The 22,122-nt window shown below is 36.7% G+C and overlaps 1 protein-coding gene across 1 annotated transcript in view; it reads left to right on the plus strand.

Annotated features, from left to right (window-relative positions):
* Nucleotides 1-2,737: 2,737 nt before the first annotated feature.
* Nucleotides 2,738-22,122, plus strand: part of LOC306849785 (homeobox protein cut-like 2) — a gene marked incomplete at its 5' end in the record, with an annotated part of 166,409 nt that continues 147,024 nt past the window's right edge. Inside the window, one exon of the mRNA XM_079385094.1 lies at nucleotides 2,738-2,800. Within this exon, the coding sequence (XP_079241220.1) occupies nucleotides 2,738-2,800 (63 nt within the window). The remainder of the gene's footprint in view (nucleotides 2,801-22,122) is intronic.

The raw sequence follows: 22,122 nt of genomic DNA on the forward strand, positions 1-22,122 counted from the left end.
GTTGCTTTGGCAACTAGCTAAAATAAAAATAAATTTAAGGTATTTTTATATTTTATTCCATTTATATCAAGTATTTCAAGTCATTTTAATGGTTTTAGTTTCACAGTAGATAACTAGTGTTTTTGTCATTTTTAAGAATTTTTTAATGTCTATAGTTTTTATTCAAATTTATTTTGTTATTAATTTTATTTCAAGTAACAAAAGTTATAATAACTCTGGTGTAGAGAATGTAATGTAATCAGTGTAATCCAATAATATTAAAACGAATGCCTTTAAAACATGAAAGGATAGTTTATCAGGAGGGAGGAACACGACCTCTGCTTGACCTCTCATGCTCAAACCCTGCAGTATGCACTAAAATTAGTTTATACTACTACACCTTTAGTGGCAATTTGTCATGATGGATGAGCTGAGTTGACATCAGGAAAGACATTTCACCCTTCCAAAGATGATCATGTGGTCAATTACAATTCAAATAGCATTGCTTTAGTGAACGCAACATAGAAGAATGTTTTCTGTGAAGGTTTTGGTGCTGTTCCTGGACAAGCGTGCATTTAGTGGGCAGTTGGCAGAATAATGTTCACCCGTTTCGTCATGTGTAGTCAACTCTCACATGCTAAACCTTTCCGGCCACCTGGTGGCAGTCTCAACAAGCTTCTGTTTCAAGGCCTTTTGCACTCCAGAGTCAATCAATATATCAGAGTTCAGCAGCTCTCGTCAATATTCCTGGAATAATATTGCCAAGCGTAGTCAAACATTCATGTGTATCTAGGCCACTGCGTTCCTGCCGTCAATCCACACGCACTCATCTGATGAGATCCAATGGCTGCATCACCCCTTTTTGTGTTTAGTTTTCATCTTCGTTCCACATTATTAGTATTGCTGTTTTTAAGTCTCAAATATTACATGATATTTTTTATAAAACCCTTAGAAACAATCTCATTGCTTGCACTGCTGCCCACAGAGGTTCGTAAAAATCTCCCACTGGTTTTTGCACCCTGAAAATATCCACATATTTAGATTTGAACAAAAGTAATAAGTGTTGCTGCATCAGGCTTGTATATCAGAACTGATTTAAATTTCAAATTTAACAGCGAGCCATATCAAAACAAGATATATTATTCCTTTCTTATAAGACCGATGCTATGTTTTTTCCCCCTGAAGCAATAAATAAAAAGCAATAAAACAGAAACTTTTAATAAGCACCTTTTATATTCCCTGTAGGTGGCTTACAAAGTGCAAATACTACTTAAAAATAGACTTGCGTTTGGTTTTAATAGCGAAGAGGAGAATGACAGATGTGCTCACTTAGTAATTGCTCGCAGTCCACAAGCCACCGGAGCAGTTAACCTCTTAAACGCTTTCATTTCAAGACATTATTATACTGATATCAGTAATCCGGAGCATTTCGGATACGGAAGTCAAACGGCTTTTTGGAAAGATGAAAATAAATCCATAGACTTTTTGTAATCGCCTGAATATAGTTTACCAAATGGCTGGCTCTGTTAAAATTTCCATTTTCTAAAAAGAACTGCAACTAGTCGTTATGCACAATGTGATAATGAAGCTTCCTTACAGGGAAAGGCCACAATGTGGTGTGATGTGTTATTTTAAGAGCAATCTTGGCTCTGGAAGGTCATCTTTATATTACACCAATATTATAATGATAAAGATGTCTTTTGTTCAGTGTGTGCTATATTTAAAGCTGCTAATGTCAGAATACAGTCCTGGTTATAAGGGCCAGTAGAAACGTCCTGTTCCACAAGAGGGAGCACATGTTAACGTTTGAACACAACTGTCCATTGAGAATTTCAAATCATGCATTGATCGCACAATCCCCCAATAACATTTAGGCTTTTTTCTTTGAGTTTTTTTTTTCATTCAAACGTCTTCATACATAAAGCAAAAGAGCTTTTGCAACATAAAAAGAAACGCCTTTAACAACCGGGTTAAACAACCTCTGAGTGTTGTAGATGAATAACTATGAAATATTCCTGGTGTTTATTGTAACTGCACACATTGCTGCGCGCTCGCATCTCATTAGTCTCAAGTGCGTGGACTAAACTTGTACTTTTCGTGCATTGTATGTTTTAGCACGTTTAACTTGTTTTGTTTAGGATATTACCGTTCACATCTTCTGCTAAAATATTTTTTATAAAAGCCCAATAAGAGTTTTAATAGGCATTAGCACTATTTTATAACGCTCATCTCAGTGCACTTCATTATCCAAGGACATTATCAAAATACACATTCACTCTTTTCACTTCAAACACAAAAGCTTTCACCCATTCTGTGTTTATTCTGTTCCGCTGCGTTTATGGCACGCATTACGCATTATTGACCTAAAGTTGCAAATCTCATTATGCGGGGCTCATTAATGATATGTAACGATTTCGCCGTTTTACGCATCAAACATCTGGCGATGCGCATTGGTTGCTCGTTGTTCTCCTTCCACTTCCCAGACGTTATTGATCAACCCGTTACGTCAGTATTGATAACTTTACCAAACCCAAAATCAAGTGCAATCCCGGGAGCAGCACTAATGCATCTATATGCATTTATATTCTGTTCATATCGCATCCACCGGCTCTGGCGCGCTGCGCGTCCCGTCTAGTTTTCCACAACTGTTATTTTCCTAACATTTTTTTTCCATGTGGAGTGTAATCGTCAACGCTGTTTAACGGGGGGAATCCAGCCCATATATTTATTGTAGCCGCTCTTGAATATTGTGCTCAAGATGGCCGCCGATGTGGGATCGATGTTTCAATATTGGAAGAAATTTGATCTCCGGCGGCTTCAGGTTGGTCTTATTTCGCACCTTTTTTACACGACGCGATCATATAGGCGATAATGCACCTTGCATGTCATGCATTTTCTCTTTCGGAGACTTTAGAGGGACGGGATGGTGGTGTTGCATTGATAGTTATTAGTAATTGATCCTCTTCTGCCTTTTGTTCGGTTCAATCATTGATCAGGAGCGCGCAAGATCAGCGGCAGCAGCCTCGCGCACACTACCGCGCGTTAACAGCACATTTAAGGCTATTTTAACGCTTGGTTCGCGAGCTCTGCTGGAAACGGAAACTTTTAATGCCTTTCCGAGTTGTGGACTTTAACTTTTTATCAGCCTAATGTGTTTTATTCTAATAGAAAGCCGGAACGGTGGCGCGCGGGTGCGCTGCTCGTTCTGTAAAGTGCCGGTTTGTGTTTCACCTCAGACTTTCTAAAACAACGACTCGTGTATTTTGGACCTTTAACGTTGAATGTGTTTATCCATCTCTCGCGTTTGGACTTTATTAGTGTGCTTCAGTAATTATGACGCGGAGCGTAATGAACGTGGCACCGTCAGAGTTTCTGTTTAGGAAAGTTTATGTATTTATTATTGACGTCTTTATCTATTACGACAACTTAATAGCGCTTAACTAAGTAGTAAGTATTCATGTTATAATATGTCATGTTAATGTATGTATATTTACTTGTACATGCTCGTATGTTAACGTTATGTCTTGCATGTAGTCTTGGTAAGCTGTGCACATTGTAATTCATTAACAATAGAAAAAAATGCGCTTTGTTTTCAAATACGATAGCTTGACATCGACTTAAGATGTAAATTTAGGACCGACTCTGTTTAAAGATCAAAATTGATCCTTGGTGATGGTGTGGGTATTATAATGCTTTGGCTGTAAATTGACTTCCGATGTCAGGTTCAATGTCAAAAATGAAAGTCCAATATGGTTAAAAGAAAGAAATCTTTGAAAAATCTAGTTTCAAACATATGGGCCATGCTTTTAAATTTGTAGTCTTTGCATTTATGTTGTTTTCATAGGTTTTTGAAAACCTTTTTGAAATACCATGTTCTACATTTTTAAAATATATTTTATTACTGTAAACACGTGGTGTAAAAATGTTACATTTTTACATATTTTCTGTATTCTATTATTCTATAGCAGTTTATATATATATATATATATATATATATATATATATATATATATATATATATATATATATATATATATATATATATATATACATATATATATATATATATATATATATATATATACATATATATATATATATATATATATATATATATATATATATATATATATATATATATATATATATACATATATATATATATATATATATATATATACATACATTCATACATACATACAGAAAATATTTTTGAATATTTAAATGAAAAAAAGTAATTGACCCCTTGCTATTGTTAGTATTTTCATATCCAGTCTTGCTGGACACAAGGATCAGCCTGTTGTATTTAAACACACACTCCGGTTTCGTTTCAACCGCAGTGTGTACGCTCCATCCACACCGCTTGCGACGCGTCAAACCCAGAACGCTGGCTGACTGTTCGCGCTTCTCGGACTGTGTAATTGCATTCCCTGCTAATGTTTGTAAATCAGCCTCGGCCAGCGCAAGGGCACAGACTCAGCCATATGATTGATGTTCTGTAACATAAGAAATGACAAGAGCATGCCAAGCCAAGCCGGAGAGGAATCAGATCTGTCTATGTGTGTGTGTGTGTGTGTCCGATTGTTATTCAAGCCTTTCCAAAGAAGAGCTCCTTGTGTAGGCTGTTGTTGGAGGGTCTCTCTCATGTTTTTGGTTTGTTCTGAATACAGACAGACGGCAATGTCCATACTGAGGTTATCCAAACCTTGAACCTGTTCATGGACAGGGAGAGCAAACATGTTTTCATGGAGAGCTCTTCTGGACAAATATCAGATGGTTATTGTCTGGAATGTGCTCTGAATATTTCTGCTAGGATGATAAATCAAAACACTCTTCACAAGATTAACCAGACTGAGGAGATTAAACGTTAAAGTGTAAGAATTAGTCAATGACAAACACATCGATCGATTGCTAATCTGAATATTGAATATTTGTATGAGGAGGAGTCACGTCCCTCACATTGTCTACGGTGGCCTTTAGAGGACAAAGAGGTTTTGTGAATTAGTTGATCTTTTTGTTTTAAATACTGGGCAAGTTGTTAAATGACAGCTCTTTTCATTGACATTGTTTAATCAGCTTTGAGTTAAACAGTCCAAATCCATCTGTCATCATGAAAAGCCGCACCAGCGGTGAGCGTGCAGTGCTGTGTTATTTCCCATGAATCCGCTGGGCTCGATATATGAATCACACACATTTGCACATCAGAGTTTTTCTTTGTTTTTGGAGTTAGTCTAGGTCACACCTGGTTCAGGTTATTGATGTGCTCACCTGCAGCCTGTGACAGTTCAAGTCATATTTAATGCGACGTGAATGAAGCCGCCGAATGCTTCCACAGCATCTTTCATCTCAAAACGCGCTCGCATGTGGGTGGAAGCTAAAGAATATTGTGTTATTGAACCTTTTGTGGCCAATTCCACATCCAGTACTTGATTTTAGTTTGAAGAAGCTATTTATTGAGACCTAATGCATGTGAGAAAGCAAAAATATTTACACAATCCTAATGTATGCGGTTTATGCAGTTTTATGTGTAAATATGTGTCATATAAGAGTTGCATTAGTCATTTGTCCCATTCCATATTAATGCATTTTGCAGATTTCATTGTTTAAAACGCTTAAAAATGCATTGATTTATCGGTTTCAAGTCAGGTGAAGCTATTTGCTCACAAAACATCCAACTGCAAGTTATTTTGCCTCATGTTGCAACAGAGTATGAACAGAAGCAAAGATATAAATATGAAATTCAGAGGAAATATTCTTAGCTTACATTTAAGCCTTAATAGTTAAGTTTTTGTTATCTGGTGCACATGCATTCTTCAATTTTATTTGTAAATATGTGTCATTTAACAGCTGCATTAGTAATTTCTTCCTATTCCATAGGGTTCTTTTCCATTTTGCAGATTGCACTGATTATGTTTTAAAACTAAATGTGCATTGATTAATGGGTTGCAAGTCATAAAATGCACAGATATTATTTATGGAGCTGTTTGCTCACAAAATACACACCTGAAAGTTATTCTTCCTCATGTTACAGCAGAAGAAAAGCTATAAATATGAATTCAGTGGAAGTACTGTCAGCTCACATTAAGTCTGTAGTCTTGAGAGTTGCTAAGTTTGTTGTTATCTGGTGCACATGCATGTTTAATGCAAGTTAACTTTTAAACATTAATGAAATTTCTTTCTTTTTTTTGAGTAAATGTGTCATTTATGAGTTGCATTAGCCATTTTTTCCCATTTCAAATGGCTATCTTCTATTTTTCAGATTGCACCGATAGTTTAAAACTCTTCAAAATGCATTGATTAATGGTTTGCAAGTCATAAAATGCACATAGATTCATATGAAGCTGTTTTCTCACAAAACATCCACCTAAAAGTTACTCTTCATGTTACAACAGAGGAAGCACTGTCAGCTCACATTAAATCTGTAGTCTTGAGTTGTTTTCTGATGTGCATGCATAGTTAACTTTTTTATATATTTGAGGCTTCAATTTTCTGTGTAAATGTCATTTAAGAGGTGCGTTAGCCATTTCTCCCCCTTCCATGGATGCATTTTTCACTAATGATTATAAATGCATTCACTGATTAATTGCAAAACCACAAGTTAGGCATGAAATGTGCATAGATGTTCCTTATGAAGCTATTTGCTGAGAAAACATCCATCTGAAAGTTGTTTTCACTCATGTTACAACAGAGTATGAACAGAAGAAAGCTATAAATATGAAATTCAGAGCAGCTTTCATTAAGTATGTAGTCGTTAGAGTTAAGTTTGTTGTTATGTGGTGCGCATGCACTTTTTGGACATGTTAACTTTTTAAATATTCAGGAGACATCGCTGTTAACTCATTTCTGAATCTAGTCCGATGCTGTTTATTGCATGCTGTGATGGTCTTTGTTATTCTCTCATGTGGCCCCTGTGGGACGTTGTGTCCACAGCGTCCCCCGAGGGCCCCTCACCCACTCTTGAACTTGGACTCCAGCGAGATCCATATATTGGGATGGGTGAAAAAGAAAAGATGGAAAATATTCAGCACATCTGCTGCAGCACCTTTCATGTGTCTAAAACTTCAGGTGTATTAAAGGTTTGAGATCAAACGCTTCTTCCCGGAAGATGGTTTTTATTCCTCTAAACCCAGACCCCCCTGAACGCAGCGCCACTGCTTGTATTGACCAGCGGACGAATAAGTTCAGGAGAGGGGGGGATCTGCGGCTGACAGTTGATTTATGACCCTCTTTGTCTGTGTTGGTCTGTAGCGGAGCATCTGGCCGTGTCAGATGATGTTTTCGCTAGGGTCTGAGGCTTATGACTGTCGCTTTGGTTGCTCTCAAATTACATCATTTCATACAGCAGTTCCTGTACTGCCATTAATCCTCAGAGGTGTTTCAGTCATATTCCCTCATGAACGAGCCTTGTGTTCTGGTCTCATTGGGAATTCTTCATGAGAGGGAATATTTGACGTCCTCCTGTCTTGATATGAGGCATAGCGACAAGGTTTTTTTGGGGATTTTTTTATGGTTTGTGGTGATATTCTCTCACTAAAATGTTTAAATGAAAAAATGAACATCATGCATGTGGTAATATGAGAAATTGTGGTAACACTTAACAATAAGGTTTCAATTGTTACCTGTATTTAATGCATTAACGTTACCAATGAGCAATACATTTGTTACAGTGTTAAGTTAATAAAAATATAACTGTTCTTTGTTAGGTCATTTTAGCTCAGGTCCGTTAAATAACATTAATAGATACAACTGTTCATTTTAAATGTTGGAATCAACATTAACGAAGATTATCAAATGCTTTAGAAGTATTTTAAATTTTTAGTTTATGTTAACTAATGTAGTCAACTAATTTTTACAAATGGAACCTTATGTTACTGAAATGGTTTTGGAAATAGGGTTGTTATAGTTTTTGTTATAGTTGTTTTTAAATATATTTAAATATTTTTATTATGATTTATAATATAAAAATAGTAATAAAAGTAATAATTCTAGTAATAATAATAATAATGATGTGTGTGTGTGTATGTGTGTATGTATGTGTGTGTATATATATATATATATATATATATATATATATATATATATATATATATATATAATTATTTTTATATATTTTTGTTATGTGTGTTTATATAGAGAAACAAAATCTAGATAAAAAATAAAAAATACACACACTCACAATACTTTATTAAATTTATTAAATAATACATTAAAAAACTTTTTTTTTACAAAACTTTTTTAAATAAACCTTATTAAATATTTAGTAATTATTTGCAAGCTCTCAGTTTATTTCTGTTAACTTTTTAGAAAATATTTTGACGCTGCTAGTATCTTGTATAAATGATAATGACCTTGTTTGAGGCTTATGAAGTGAAGATGAGAACTACACCAGATGAGGTTCCTCATTTAATCTGTTTCCTAAGCGATAGGACACGTCCTCGTAAGAATGGACGCCGGGTTCTTCTAACCTCATAAAAGAGATGACACAGAAATAGACGGGCCAGGTTTTAGTGACCTTGGTTTCCACTAGTCTCAGGTCACATGGCCGTTGCCGTGGTAATAATTCACACCAGCCAGATGGCATTTCCGTGGGCGCTCGTGGAAAGGACAGGCCGAAAGGTCCCCGCTAGTCTCTTTTAGGACAGATCTGACCAATAGGGAGCAGGCTAACAAGATCCCTGTGCAAACAGACTGTCCTCTTTTGTCCCAGAGTGTGCAGAGCATTGGTGACCAATATGAAAGCTGATGAAATATGCAGTTGGTGCATTTCAATTTTATATTACAACACATAAATCAAACTACGAGGCTGTTTATTTTTGTATATTTGCATTCTAGCTCGTCTTTCCTGTCTTTTTTTATGTTTAAAAACTTTTTCCTCTCCCAGTTTAATATGCAGAGACTACAGCTATTCAAATGCACACAAAATGCTTCTCCAATGCATTTCACGTGTGCAGTTCTACTGGGGTTTTTTTAAGCGAAAGTTTAGCAGAAATTATTTAATTACATTTAAATTACAATTTTAAATGTTTAAGTAAACCGTCTTTTTAACGTGCATTAATTGAAGTTGAGTTTACTTCAAATGTAACAATGTTGTTTTTCAGGTAGCTAGCTATAAACCAGTGCTATTTTAGTGTCATTGATATACTATTATAGTTTTTGTTAATATTTTGAATTAGTTTTTAAAAAATGTGAAAATGTTTTCACTTTGTGATTTTGTTGTTTTGTCTTTTTTTTTTATAATTTAAAAAATATATATTTTGTTTATTAGGTTATTTTAGTACTTAAACTAAACCAAAAATGAGAGGTTGTTTTGGCAAAAAAAGAAAAATACTTTATGCTGTAATGGTGCACATGCAATGCGTATTTTACTTAATTCTTAATGCAGCAAAGAATTTTGCATTCATATACTTGCGTAGATAATTTTTCCACTTAAGAAACATCCATAGGCTAAAGAACTCAGCTTATCTCTGTTTTTTATGCATGTTCAATGGCAGATGTGTTTGGGAAACCTGTTTAGAAACCATGACTGTTATGATGCGTTTTAGCAATTTTTGACATTGTAAACCTAGCAAACTTACTATATTTTGTGTTCTATTGCCTTTACATTAAATTACGCTGCTGCACGAGTGTTTCTAATGCAACTCAACACTTTCTCTTTTAGAAAATCACAGAAATGCTATTATAGTATGTTAGTGCTATATAGTTTGCTGTTGGAGCCAACATTATATATGTTGTAGTTTCCGTTCACTGTTATAGAAGTTTACTCAACCTTGATGACTTGGCGCTTCTGAGAACCCTGGAAATGTAAAAAGTGTCCATTGTGGTGCAAAAAACATACTTCATCTTTAAGTCTTAGGCTGTAGTGTACTGTCAGTCTTTTGGTTGTTTTTGCAGTTTCTCAGGGACCACGTTTTGCATGACTCAGGTGTTTGCATGTCATCTTTACACCTCAAAACGTGACTGTAATATCGTCAAACAGTGCCATCACTCCTCTGTGCGTGTGTGTGTGGCCTCTTTGTGCTGTAGTTTGCTCAGAGCTTTTCCCCAACCAGCTCCAATTGGCCGTGAAAAAGACTCATTTCAACTCTGAATTCATTCACGGTGGAGGGGGATCTGTGTTTATTGCTGTTATTGTTGCTGTCACATGCGCTGGATCTGGAAACGGTTTAGAGATATTCTGCAAGGCGCTCGGATTTGCAGGGATAAAACGCTGTTGTCGAGAGGAAACCTCAGCAACGTTTACTAACAGCACAATAGAACTACAGACAGTTTATGGTGCACTAATGCATGACAATCAAATATGATGGTTTAATAGATACTATACACATGGATTAAATAATAGAATTGCTTGTTTTTCAGAAACACTGCTATTTATTCCCATGTAGATCCACAGTAAGATGCATCAAACTCTTGAATGTTACTGCTCGCTTTTGTTGGAGGATCTGCTAGTGTTGCCTACAATTTCAGGACTGATTTGTGAATGTGTTTGATTCTTTAGATGCTAACTGGTTTATTTGTGCTTCATAATGATGCAAGAAAATGTTTAACAGATTTTAAATCAATTAAACATTTTTTTTTTTCCAACATTTTGCTCACAATTTGGAGTCCTGTTGCATATTAATCCACAGCTAGTTGCATTAGACTGTTTAAAGTTCATACTTTTTTGTGATGTTTTGCCTATAGTTTAGAGTCGCACTGCATATTAATCCACAGTAAGATGCATCAAATTCTTCAAAGTTACTCTTCACCATTGTTAGAAGATCTGCTAGTGTTTGCAAACCTTTGCATACAAGTTCAGGACTGATTTGTGAGTGATTGTTTGGTTCTATAGATGAGAACATTAGGCCTTGACATGTGCTTGTCCTTTGGACAAGTAAATCGGTCATTCACTTGTCCAAGTAAAAAGTTACTTGTCCGGGGCAAAAAAATAAACATTTTTTTTTTGTGTCAAAAATGTAATCCATTCTGAAGCAATAGTATCATCACTACTCTATGAGGTCTTACTTTAATCAGCATATTTGTGATATTTGCCTTAACCCTTTAAGACCTGCCATAGAAGAATTCCGCCACAGTATATCTTAGTATTTTTACATGCTGTGCTGTCAGTCTTTTGAGTATTTTCCAATATCATATATCAATAAAATCCTTAGACCCCCAATTTGAAGGATATGTATGCAAGAAATCCATAGTTACTAGATAAATAGCTCAAAAATTCAATAAACCAACAAAACATGTTTTTTTTCAACATATTTGACTAAATAGAGAAATATCACAAATGTCAACCTCAAACTTGTCAATGTAAAAAACTTGCATAAAACACTTTGAAATTACATACAATTGATTTGGACTGATTACATAAATTTGTTTGTGAGATATACTCATTTTTATAAACAGTGCGTTGTGAAGTCAAACCGATAACATATTGCTTTTGAGAGCAATGTTGATTGGACAACTAAAAAAGACTATGTAAAATAATAAGTTACACTACTCTAAAATCTGTAATTTATCAGAACTAAAAATGCAGAAAGGCTGTGATAACACTTGTGACAGTTCCTGACCAGAATAATGCAGAGGGCCATGTGGCATGCCTCACAGAAGAATGGAGTGCATTTGAATTTGTGGGGTCAAAAAGACAACATTTTGCTCATTTTGCCATCTCAGTTATTCTTGTGTAAAATAAATAAATAAATACATAAAACATATATAAACAAAAATAAACCCCACTAGAAACAGAGTTTGGAGCAGATGAGCAGTCGGAGAGTTACTCGTCGTCGGACGCTAGTAACGTTAGTAGAGCCAAAACCTCTGCGTCTATGTACTTTTTTTTCATGTAGTCGTGACATTATGCACGCGAGTGTGTGAATAGAATGCATTGAATAGTATGTACAGCAAATGAAAGTCAAATGTCGCGGCTTGTGACGTCACCATATGCGACAGACCTTGGGGTCATAGTACACAGAATGTGATTACGTCATAGTAGTCGTAGGAAAAGGTAACTAGCAACCTCAGATCTATATAACACGTATGCAAAGACGTGCAATGTTTTTGTTAGTGTTTTTGTTGAAAACGCATTTTATGTTAGACTCATTAGAGGGTGAAAACAACGCAACAGGAGCATGTTGTAGGCTTGATTTGAATGTGCAACGTCTCTGATTTTGTATGCAAAAATAATTAATGCGCTACTATTTTGGTTTCGGTTTCTATTGGCTTTTAAACAGACACGCAAACCGGAGCGCAGATGCTCCCGTCGGTTTTATAGGGTTAAATTGATTTCCAGGACACTTTTTAAATTTATGAAGGGCAGTATGTTCCTAACCTTACTAAAGGTATGTCGTCATTGACATCAAATTCTTACATTTTTATCAATACATTCAGTCAGAATAATTAGATTCTGTATAGTTGTTACTATTCAAATGAAATCGGTATCAACAAACTCCATCTTTCCACTGCCGAGGAAACACTGAAGCTGCATCGAAAGTGCCATTTAGATGCATTTACTCAGACTATTTTGCAAATGCATAAATAATATTATAAGATTAATGTTTTACGTTTTTGAACATAAATCTGAAATGTTAGTGATACTTTTAAATATGAAACAAACCACCAGTAGGTGGCAGCAAGTCACTGTCTTAATAAGTGAGTCACTCATTCAACCAATTCGTTCGAATGGCTAATTCATTCAATAAATAAAGCAAGTGGCTGTCTTTACAAATGGCTCACTGAGTCATTGACTCACCCAATTCATTCAAAAATACTGAATCATTCAGTAACGAAACTCCACTGTGTGTTGCTCGGAGATGTGCGACTGTGGCTTTGCTTAACTACTGCTGTATAAAATCAATGTCACATTTGCAATCGTGTTGGTGCTTGGTCGTGTGATGTTGCTTACCTATATTATATAGAATATTTAGCTTTTTTTCTACTGCAGTATGTTTGTTCATGTTTGTTTCTTTGTGTGTGCTGTTGCGCCTATTAGTTTTGATTTTCCGAGAGTCAGACAGGCTGCATGAGCCTCAAGTGACGCAACCTCGAAACTGTCAATTCATTATCTGTTATCAGTCACAGTTTACACTGAAAGTAATAAAATCTGCAAAATTTTGGTGCTGCTCTAGTTATTGTTGATGTTTTAATCAGGTTATTTGTCCGGTTGGGCAAGTAAAATTCTTTCACTTGCCCCTTCAGAAAACCCACTTGTTCATTTGTGCTTTATAACGATCCAATAAACATTGTAACGCAGATTTCAAATTATTAAAATAATTCTATATTTTGCTCACTGTATGGAGTATCAACGCATAGTAATCCATAGTCAGATGCATAAAACTCTCTTAAGTTAGGCTACTTTTTGTTGGAAGATGTGCTAGTACTTGCAGACTTTTACGTGCATTATAAGTTCAGCACTGATTTGCGAATGTTTCTTTGGTTGTTTAGATAAGAACCGGCTTCATAACGATGCAACCCAGCTGGCACAGGACATCGATATAACATCAGGTTGACACTGGACATGACGTCGGACAGACGTTATTTCGGTTGAGAATGAAAATCGGGTTGACGTCAGTATTTGACTCCAATTTGACGTTAACATTGGATTTTGGTTACACAACCTAAAAACAACAAAATTTCAATGTCAGCTGACGTCGGTATTGGACATCAAATTAACATTCACATTAGATGCTGAATTGACATTTAATTTCACCCAACGTCGCAATCGAATATATACCAAATATTAATGTCTTATGACGTTGTGTGCTTGCTGGCAATAATCATTGTTTTTAAATTGTTGAAACTTTTTTGGTGATGTTTTGCTCACAATTTGGACTCCCGACGCATATTAATTATGAGGAGCAGTGCTTGTGCATGTATGAGGCCATTAGGCACGTGAATCTGGGAGTAATGAAATCGACTCGTATGTGCGCCCGTGTTTGCGCTGACCATCATTAGATTGTTTTGAAAAACTAATCTGTGTCGAATTAGGCAATTATAAACTCATATTCGCCACCGAGAGCTTCCGTCTGTGCTGAGAAACAAACATTTCCATAAGTGTGCACCCTAATGTCTCACCCTTCACAAAAAAGAGCTGCCTAGAACAATCTTATCCATCAGGCTGGCAGAATGGAAATTCCATCTCTCTCTGTGAAGCTTTGGCGGAGGAAACAAAGAGGAGAGAAAAGCGTCGAGAAAAGGCTTTTACGGTGTGTGCAAATTGAGTTGTGAAGATCCCAGAGTCATGTTCCCCTCCCGCTCAGCCGACAACATTAGAGGAGAAGTGAAACTGACTCAAGATTTAAGCAGTTTAACCTTCCTCTGTAGAATTAGCGCTCGAGACTTCAAAGCGGATACTTCAGCACGCGGAGAGGAATGATAAACCGGTTTTTGCTCGGCGCCGGGCGCCTATTCACCGAGCGAGAGAGCCGGTCTGTCATAAAACAGCCTCTTAATCGCTGTGACCCTCCTAGGGCTCGATTTTCATACCTGTCCACACTTATTTTCCCCCATTCACCTCCACTGTTCCTGGATTAACCCTCCGTGCATGTGCTTTGATAGAGCGGTGCACTTTTTTGCTACGTTGGTGGCTTATTTCTTTAACGACACAAAGCCAGTGACTCGCTAACACTGTGTGTGTTACACTGACGTTATTAGCATTGGCCCATCTGTTTGCTCTTTCACTTGGAGCAGTAAGAAACCAGCTAGCAACTACCGCACTATACCTTAGTAAATGCATAGCAATGCCTTGGCAGTGACCCACAACAGTCTAAAATCATGGCTGTGGGTTTTGCATGAGTGAGCGCTCAGTTTTGATTTAGCCTGATTCGCCTTAGCAAATTGGTTCATTTTTTTTTTCAGTGAACATGCTTAAACAATTCACTGATTCTATTGAGAATCAAAGGGCTCAAAAGAATCTCTCAAATTCCTTTTTGACTTTACTATACATTTTTTGACTCTGGTTTCCTCCCACAGCCCAAAGACATGCAGGTTAGGTGAGTTGAAGATTCTAAATGGTCCCTCCTCCAGCTTGTGTGTAAGACAGACGTGTGTATAAGAAAGATTAACTGGTTCTCGCCATGAATATAACCATAGATGTTGTGATGGCGTTAAGAAGAAAATAAACAAACAAGCATTTCATTTTTGTGGTAAAATTGCTGATTATTCCAGTTTATTTGTTGTTTGTTTGTTTTAGATTTTTGGCATATTCTGTTGTTCATTATTCCAAACATGAAATATTGTTCATAGTATTTCCAGTGTTGTAGCTGTTAACAGTATTTTCAAAACTATTAACCCTATTAACTTCAGCATCTTGCAAATTGCAAACTGGTTCAGCTGAATAATTAAAAAGAATCAACCAAAACACTGATTCTTTTGAGAATTGAAGGAAAGAATCATTCACATTTGTGTGATGTTTTAAGTTTCTTTCTTTTTTTTGTAGTAAAATTGATAGTTATTCCTGTTTATTTATTTTATTATATTATTATTATTTTTTGTGTTATAGGTTATATCATATTTTGTTGTTTATTATTCCGAACATTACAGTTGATCCTGTTCAAAGAATCATTTAGACCTGATTCATTGATTATTTTGATTACTCATTCCTCTGACATTTAAGTTTTTGTAGTAAAATTTTAATGTTTCATTTTGTAGCAACATTTCTGATTATTCTTGTTTATTTGAGGTAATTTTTCATTTAGTTTATATGTTATGTCATATTTAGTTGTTTTATTGTTCCAAACGTTAAAAAAAGTCTTAATGTTGTTGTTAAAGATATTTTGAAACCCTACGTATTAAACTTCAACATGTTTTGCAAATCAGTTCAACTGAGTCATTAAGACAGCAGAACGATTCATTTGTGAATTGGCCAGAATCACTAGAAGCTGCATGAATTAGTCACCACACATTTAAGCACCACACATAAGGAGATTTGCATTGACGGATCACACCGCTGACCCTCTCGCGTGTGTTTGAGGTGCCACACACACACACACACACACACACACACACCGTGTGTGTGTGTGTGTGTGTGAACCATGACAGACACTTCCTGTTTAAGCCTAAATCCTTAACGACGTCCCAAAAGCACAGATCCTCAATTTTTTCCCCATCGATCCACGCTGGAGTCTGATGGTTCGTCATGGCAATGAATCTCTGCATTTCCATATTAATACCCGGCGCGCTCACACTCTCGGGGATGGCGACGGTCTCGGCACTTCAGTAAATAATGAGGTTTTAACAAAACTTCGGGGAGACATTAGTCTAGCGCACCGGCGAGGTAAAGTCCCGGCTCTCGCCGACCGCCTAAACCCGATAGTGGCCTCATAAACCAGATCGTGAGGGAGGGAGAGAGAGAGAGAGAGCTAATGGCTCATCTGTTGGAGTATATAGCTGTGTCTTATCCCTGCTGGCAGCCAAAGCAGAGCAAGTGAGGCCATATTGAGCTGTGTACCTGTACGGCGGCCCTCTTTATTTGTTTTGACTGTCTGATGGCAGATGTATTGAGCACCGGCCTTTCTTGTTCATTTTACAGAGGCCTTATTGAATCCCCTCCATTCTTCTTCTCCTGCTCTCTCTGTACTTCTTTTATATCAGCCAGTTCTTCAGTCACCATAATTCAGCTCTCTATTGTCCATTCTGCCCTTCAGGGATAATGGAGACCCCATGATTGTGTGTGTGTTTGTGTGTGTGTTTGTGTGCGAGTGGCTGCACATGTAATGTGTTTTTCTTTTTTCCCACTCAGTGAAGTAGAACTAAAAATCACTGTATCATGCAAAAAAATGACAGCTATAAAAACGGCTATTTGGTAAGGAAATCCTAACTATTGCAAAAAAATTGCATAGGATTTACTGTGAAACATTTCTCACTCGTAAATTTCACAAATGATTACAAAGTAACTCAGGATGAATTAAGTTGATCAAAAGTGACAGTAAATTTATAACGTTACAAAAGAATTCTATTTCAAATAAATGTTGTATTTTGAACTTTCTATTCATAAAGAATCAGTTTCCACAAAAATATGAAGCAGCACAACTGTTTTCAACATTGAAACCAATAAGAAATGATTAGCAAGTCAGCATTTTCCAATGATTTCTGAAGGATCATGTGACTCTGAAGACTGGAGTAATGAAGCTGAAAATTCAGCTTTTATTACAGAAATTAAATTTGAACACATTCAAATAGAAAATAGTTATTTTAAATAGAAGAGACTTCTTTCATAAACATTTTAAAATCCCAAGCCTATTGAACAGCAGTGTAAATCATAAATGTTCAGTATCTGTGTCATGTATCAAAGCACAGTGTTGTTGTTGTTGTTGTGTAAGGATTGTAATATTTAAACAATCACATTTCTTGCATGTTTGGTGGCATGTAGTGGCGTGCATTACATTTGCATGTAATGCGTGCGCTTCCCTGCTAAGCAAATCTAAATGCAGTTTATCCGTAGTCTGTCACCTTTTTTGAATTGTCATTTCTAGTGTTTACATAACGGCTTCAGAGAGAAACAGAGAAAATCAGCTCTGACTGGAACCAGTGGGACGCCTCGACACGCCAAAGGGCAGTTTAGATGTAGGCACACAGGGCCACACACATACAGACTGCAGACGAAATGCTCCTAGAGATCCTTGCTTTCATTTTTGCATCTCATTTTGATTATTTAATTAGTTCTACTGCTTCAAATCATGTATGAATGCAAGTTTAACCACCAAAAGATGTCATTTTTTTGGTGTCTTCAGCATTGCAAGCGTGTTTCGTGACGCGTATTGCAAGAAACAGGAAGTTGATATGGATTACAAATGTGATCTTTGATGATAGTGACGTTATTACGTGCGCTTTTCCAATGCAATTTGGATTTGGGAAGTTATCCGGAGTCGCCCAGGAGCTCTTTGACGGATGATGGAGTCGTTTTTCATCCCAGGATGATTTTGATCAGTGCGCCGGCGAATAGATTGTGCTCGATGACACCGTGATCATCTCTGCCGGTTTATTAAGGAGCTCTAGGCGGTTGTTCTTCGTTTTTTGCGAGTCTGGAAGAGCTTCCGGAACTCTTTAATATGAATTAACGGTGGGGTCATGCTTTTTGGAAGACAACGGTGGTCTCGGGGTCTTCAGGAAAAGAGCTTTTAGGGCGTTTTTGACTGTAGTAATTAAAAAAAAAATAAAGACGGGAAGAACAAAGCGTCGAATTGAATCGTTCCCGTTCAATTCCCCTTGTTAGTAGCTTACTGCATTCCCCCCTCTCTCGCTCTCTCCAGATGAATTTTATGTTTTTTCTTCTCGCTTTCTCTCCGTGGTTTTCCCCAGACAGGTTCCACAGTGTTTTAGAGGGGATGGATTTAATTGCTCTGTGGGGATTGGTTGGCGGTGCTGGGCCCGGCTGTTTAATTAGTGTACCCTGCCGGGATTGGTTTAATGCTTCGTGATCTTGAAATTGTCTGATTGTTCAGCCCTCCAGGGACCCCCTCTCTTTCTCTTCTTCCTCTCGCTCTCTCTCCGTTGCTTCTCCATCTCCGTGCCCCTATCGAGAGCAGCAGGTTTTGCTAAACGCCGCTGCAGGCCTTGCTGGAGAGGGCAGGAGCCAGCCGTTTCCCTTGGGCCGTGCCAACAGGGTGTAAATGTGAGATGAGGGTCATCGCGACGGGGGCTTGCTCTGATCTGTTCGGCCCCTTGTCCTGAAACGCATGGACGTGATGGAGGTCTCTGTACTTGTACTGTAGGTATTCCTACTTGAGTGCAGGAGCCAAGCAAAGTGATTTTGTACTGGCTTTTCAAGTTAAACCTTGCGTGCGCTCCCATTGGTTGTCGCAGCATTGTCCCACTGCATATTTGCATAAAAATGTAACTTTCTCACATAGCCAGTGGTGTCTCATTGAAAATGAATGACTTCGGGTTGCTCTGACGCTTTCAGTGTGAACGTTCTATACAGATTCTGTAGTTTAGTACAGTGTTATTGTGAACTAAAACTATTAAAATGGTTTTCGGTAACTGAAATCAAACTGAAAAAAAATTAAATATAGATATTACATTGAAAAACTTTGAGGTGAAGTACTAAAATTAATAAAACTAACACTGAAATAAAAATAAAGCTAAATATAAATATAAAAAAATAAATAAAATTGGCAAATGATAACTGAAATCTGAAATAAAATTTAGATATTAGATGGGAAAAGAATTAATGAAAATTAAAATGTTGCTTTGGCAACTAACCAGAATAAAATAATTTTGTTTAGTATGTACTAAAACTAACACTAAAATTATAAAAATATATCCCAAAAAATAAAAATAAAGCTAAACAGTAATAGAAACAAAATAAAAATAAATTCACCTTACTTGACCTTTCACATCCACTGTGAAGAATGAACCAGAAAAAATATTTGTAGTGATGTCACAATCTTAACAAAATGTTAAGACATTTTTACACAAACTTGGATTAAAAATGCAAAAGTATTTCTGAGGTAACTGCACATCACTCGCTGAATCAATCATGTGACATTCAGAGCCCGCGTGTCAACGGTGTAGCATACTACTGTGTGAAGCGTTTAGCATTGCATACTGTCTCACACACTGAGCCTCATTCATCAGACACAAGTGTTTTAGTTCACACAAAAATGAAAAGTCATGATTTCATTGCATTATCAAAAACCTCCTGTCTTCTGTTTTCCCGAGAACAAAGCAAGTTCTTCTGATTTTGATTGACATGAGAGCGAGTAAGTTGTACATTTTTAATTTTCTAAATTGTATGCCACAGTTTTTGTAAACATGGTTTTATGTGCGTTTTTTCAGCCCATCTTTCACGAATAAGGCTCAATATTATCAAAATAAAGTATACGCTGCACACTATTTGCTCTCTCACAGTTTCTTTAGCTATTACTCTTTGCCATTGCTACTGCGCTTTGTCAGATTTCGTCGGCTGTGATGCAGGGCTTTTAGTCGCAGACACAAAATATCAAAGGGCGACGAGCTTGATTCTTGTAGTGTGCACTTGGCTTAAGAATGGAAGTGTAGTTTTGTTGATGCTTCGCAGAATTGTTCACATTATCTGCTGCTTCTATATGCATCTAATGTGATACCTGCACAGGTTTGGTTATTGTACAGAGATGACCGATGTTACTGCAACAGAGGACTGTACCACACAAAATGCCTTTGTAAAATAAGAAAATCAATGAGGAGAAAATCAATTTGGTGAAAATACAATTTGCCTTCCAAAAGCATGACTGGATGAATGTGTTGGCAAAGCTAAAGCCTGCTGCTAACTCAATCATCTTACACTGAGCTCAAACATTTTAATGGTTTGTTTTTAAATTTTTCTAGATCTTTCTCTCAAAAGGGAACGCTTTTTGTGCCGGTGGCTCCGGCGTTTCGCTGTTTATGCATCGACAGGTTGTTTTCCATAGAATATAAGCTATTATTTTGGTTTGACGGCAGCTTCTATATGTGGGAAATCTGTGGTGCTATAAATCAATGTCATTTTAGTTTAACCGTTCACAGTTCTTGCACTGAAAGCTCACAGTCTGTAAATACAGGAGCTCTCTGTATGGTTTCCAGCAGCACTGAGCCAGAAATGATCAAAGCGCCATATGAAGCATCTTTAGTTGAGATAGACTTCTGACCTGTGCATTAATCCCACAATGCTCTTCTGGGGAGCTGCTTCACAGCTGTTTTACTGCCAGCAGCACAAGCGCTCACATCTCTTTGAAAAACTGTCTGTTGATTGTTATATTCAGCAAACCCTGTGTATAATAACTGCTGGATGGAGTGATGTCCGTCCTCCGTAGAGTTTAGTTTAAAATCACCTTTTGCGACTTGTTTTTCAATCTGACCCCATTCCACACATTTCCATCATTCTGGGCTGGAAAATTGTCTCTGCAGTGGCCTGCTGGTCTTGAACCGCTATCATCGGTGGCTCGGATAATGTCTTCTCCACGAAAATCTTCCAAACCAACAACAGTGGTACCATTGCAATCCGTCTACACTGAAGCACTTTCAAGCCACTTTATTTTCCGCATGCATCTAAAAAAAGTTATTTATTAATTAATTTGTTTGTTTTATATATTATAACTTAAATACATGCATGTGTTTGTATTTATATATACATAATAAATATACACAGTACACACTCATATATTATGTAAACAAACTTTTATTTTGGATGCCATTAATCACTAGATAGCACTATTATTTATATATAATAAAAATGTCAATATTTTATATATATATATATATATATATATATATATATATACATACATACACACACACACACACACACACACACACACACACATATATATATATATATATATATATATATATATATATAAAATTGACATTTTTATTATATATAAAATGTCATATATATATATATATATATATATATATATATATGTATTTTATTTTATAAATAATTTTGAATACTACATAAAAGCCAGCTTATCATCAAATTTAAATTAGCTTTATTATTTATTAAAAATAAAATTTACTTAGGCCAAATATGTTCTAAAAAAAAATAAGAAAAGGCTTATAAACAAAGTAATGCGGCATATTTCTTTGAACATTATGTAGTACCACTGTTTGTCATCGTTCTGTGCTCTAGTATGTGTAGGTAGGTACAGCAGCACGGGCTGATGAGGGGTAATTTACTGCGCTGAATTGTGTTAATGGCTAAAATAAGTAGTTGTAGCTGTGAGATTAGTGTGTTCTCAGCTGGAGTGTGTGAATATGAGAGCCGTTCCTCCCCAGTGGTCCTTTCATATGAACGACACCAGCTCAAATTAGACTTTTGCTTGCTCAGCTGTACCTGCTGGAAGGACACGGTGAAAGCAATCTAAGTGAAGAAAAAAATCTGATGTTATGTAATGCGTCCCTCTCTGTTTTTTATCCTGTGTGTTGTTACATGGCCGCTGGGATTGCCCTCCGTGCTGCTGTGTGACTTCTCTGCACACTCACCTTGATGGAGGGGGATTGTAGCGTTTGTAAAGGACGACTCCAGATGGGTCGACTGCCCTTGAGTTTAGCTCCATCACTGCCGGCACTGTTGACCTCCGCTATTATGACACCAGACATCAGATGCACATTAAGCGCTTTGTCTCTCTGAACTTGCACACAGAACCGGTTGCTGTGGTTTTCAGTTTGTGTGTGTTTGTTTTTACCATTCAACTGAAAGGTCTT

Source organism: Barbus barbus (genome assembly GCF_936440315.1).
Source record: "Barbus barbus genome assembly, chromosome: 29".
In the NCBI taxonomy this organism is placed as follows: Eukaryota; Metazoa; Chordata; class Actinopteri; order Cypriniformes; family Cyprinidae; genus Barbus; species Barbus barbus.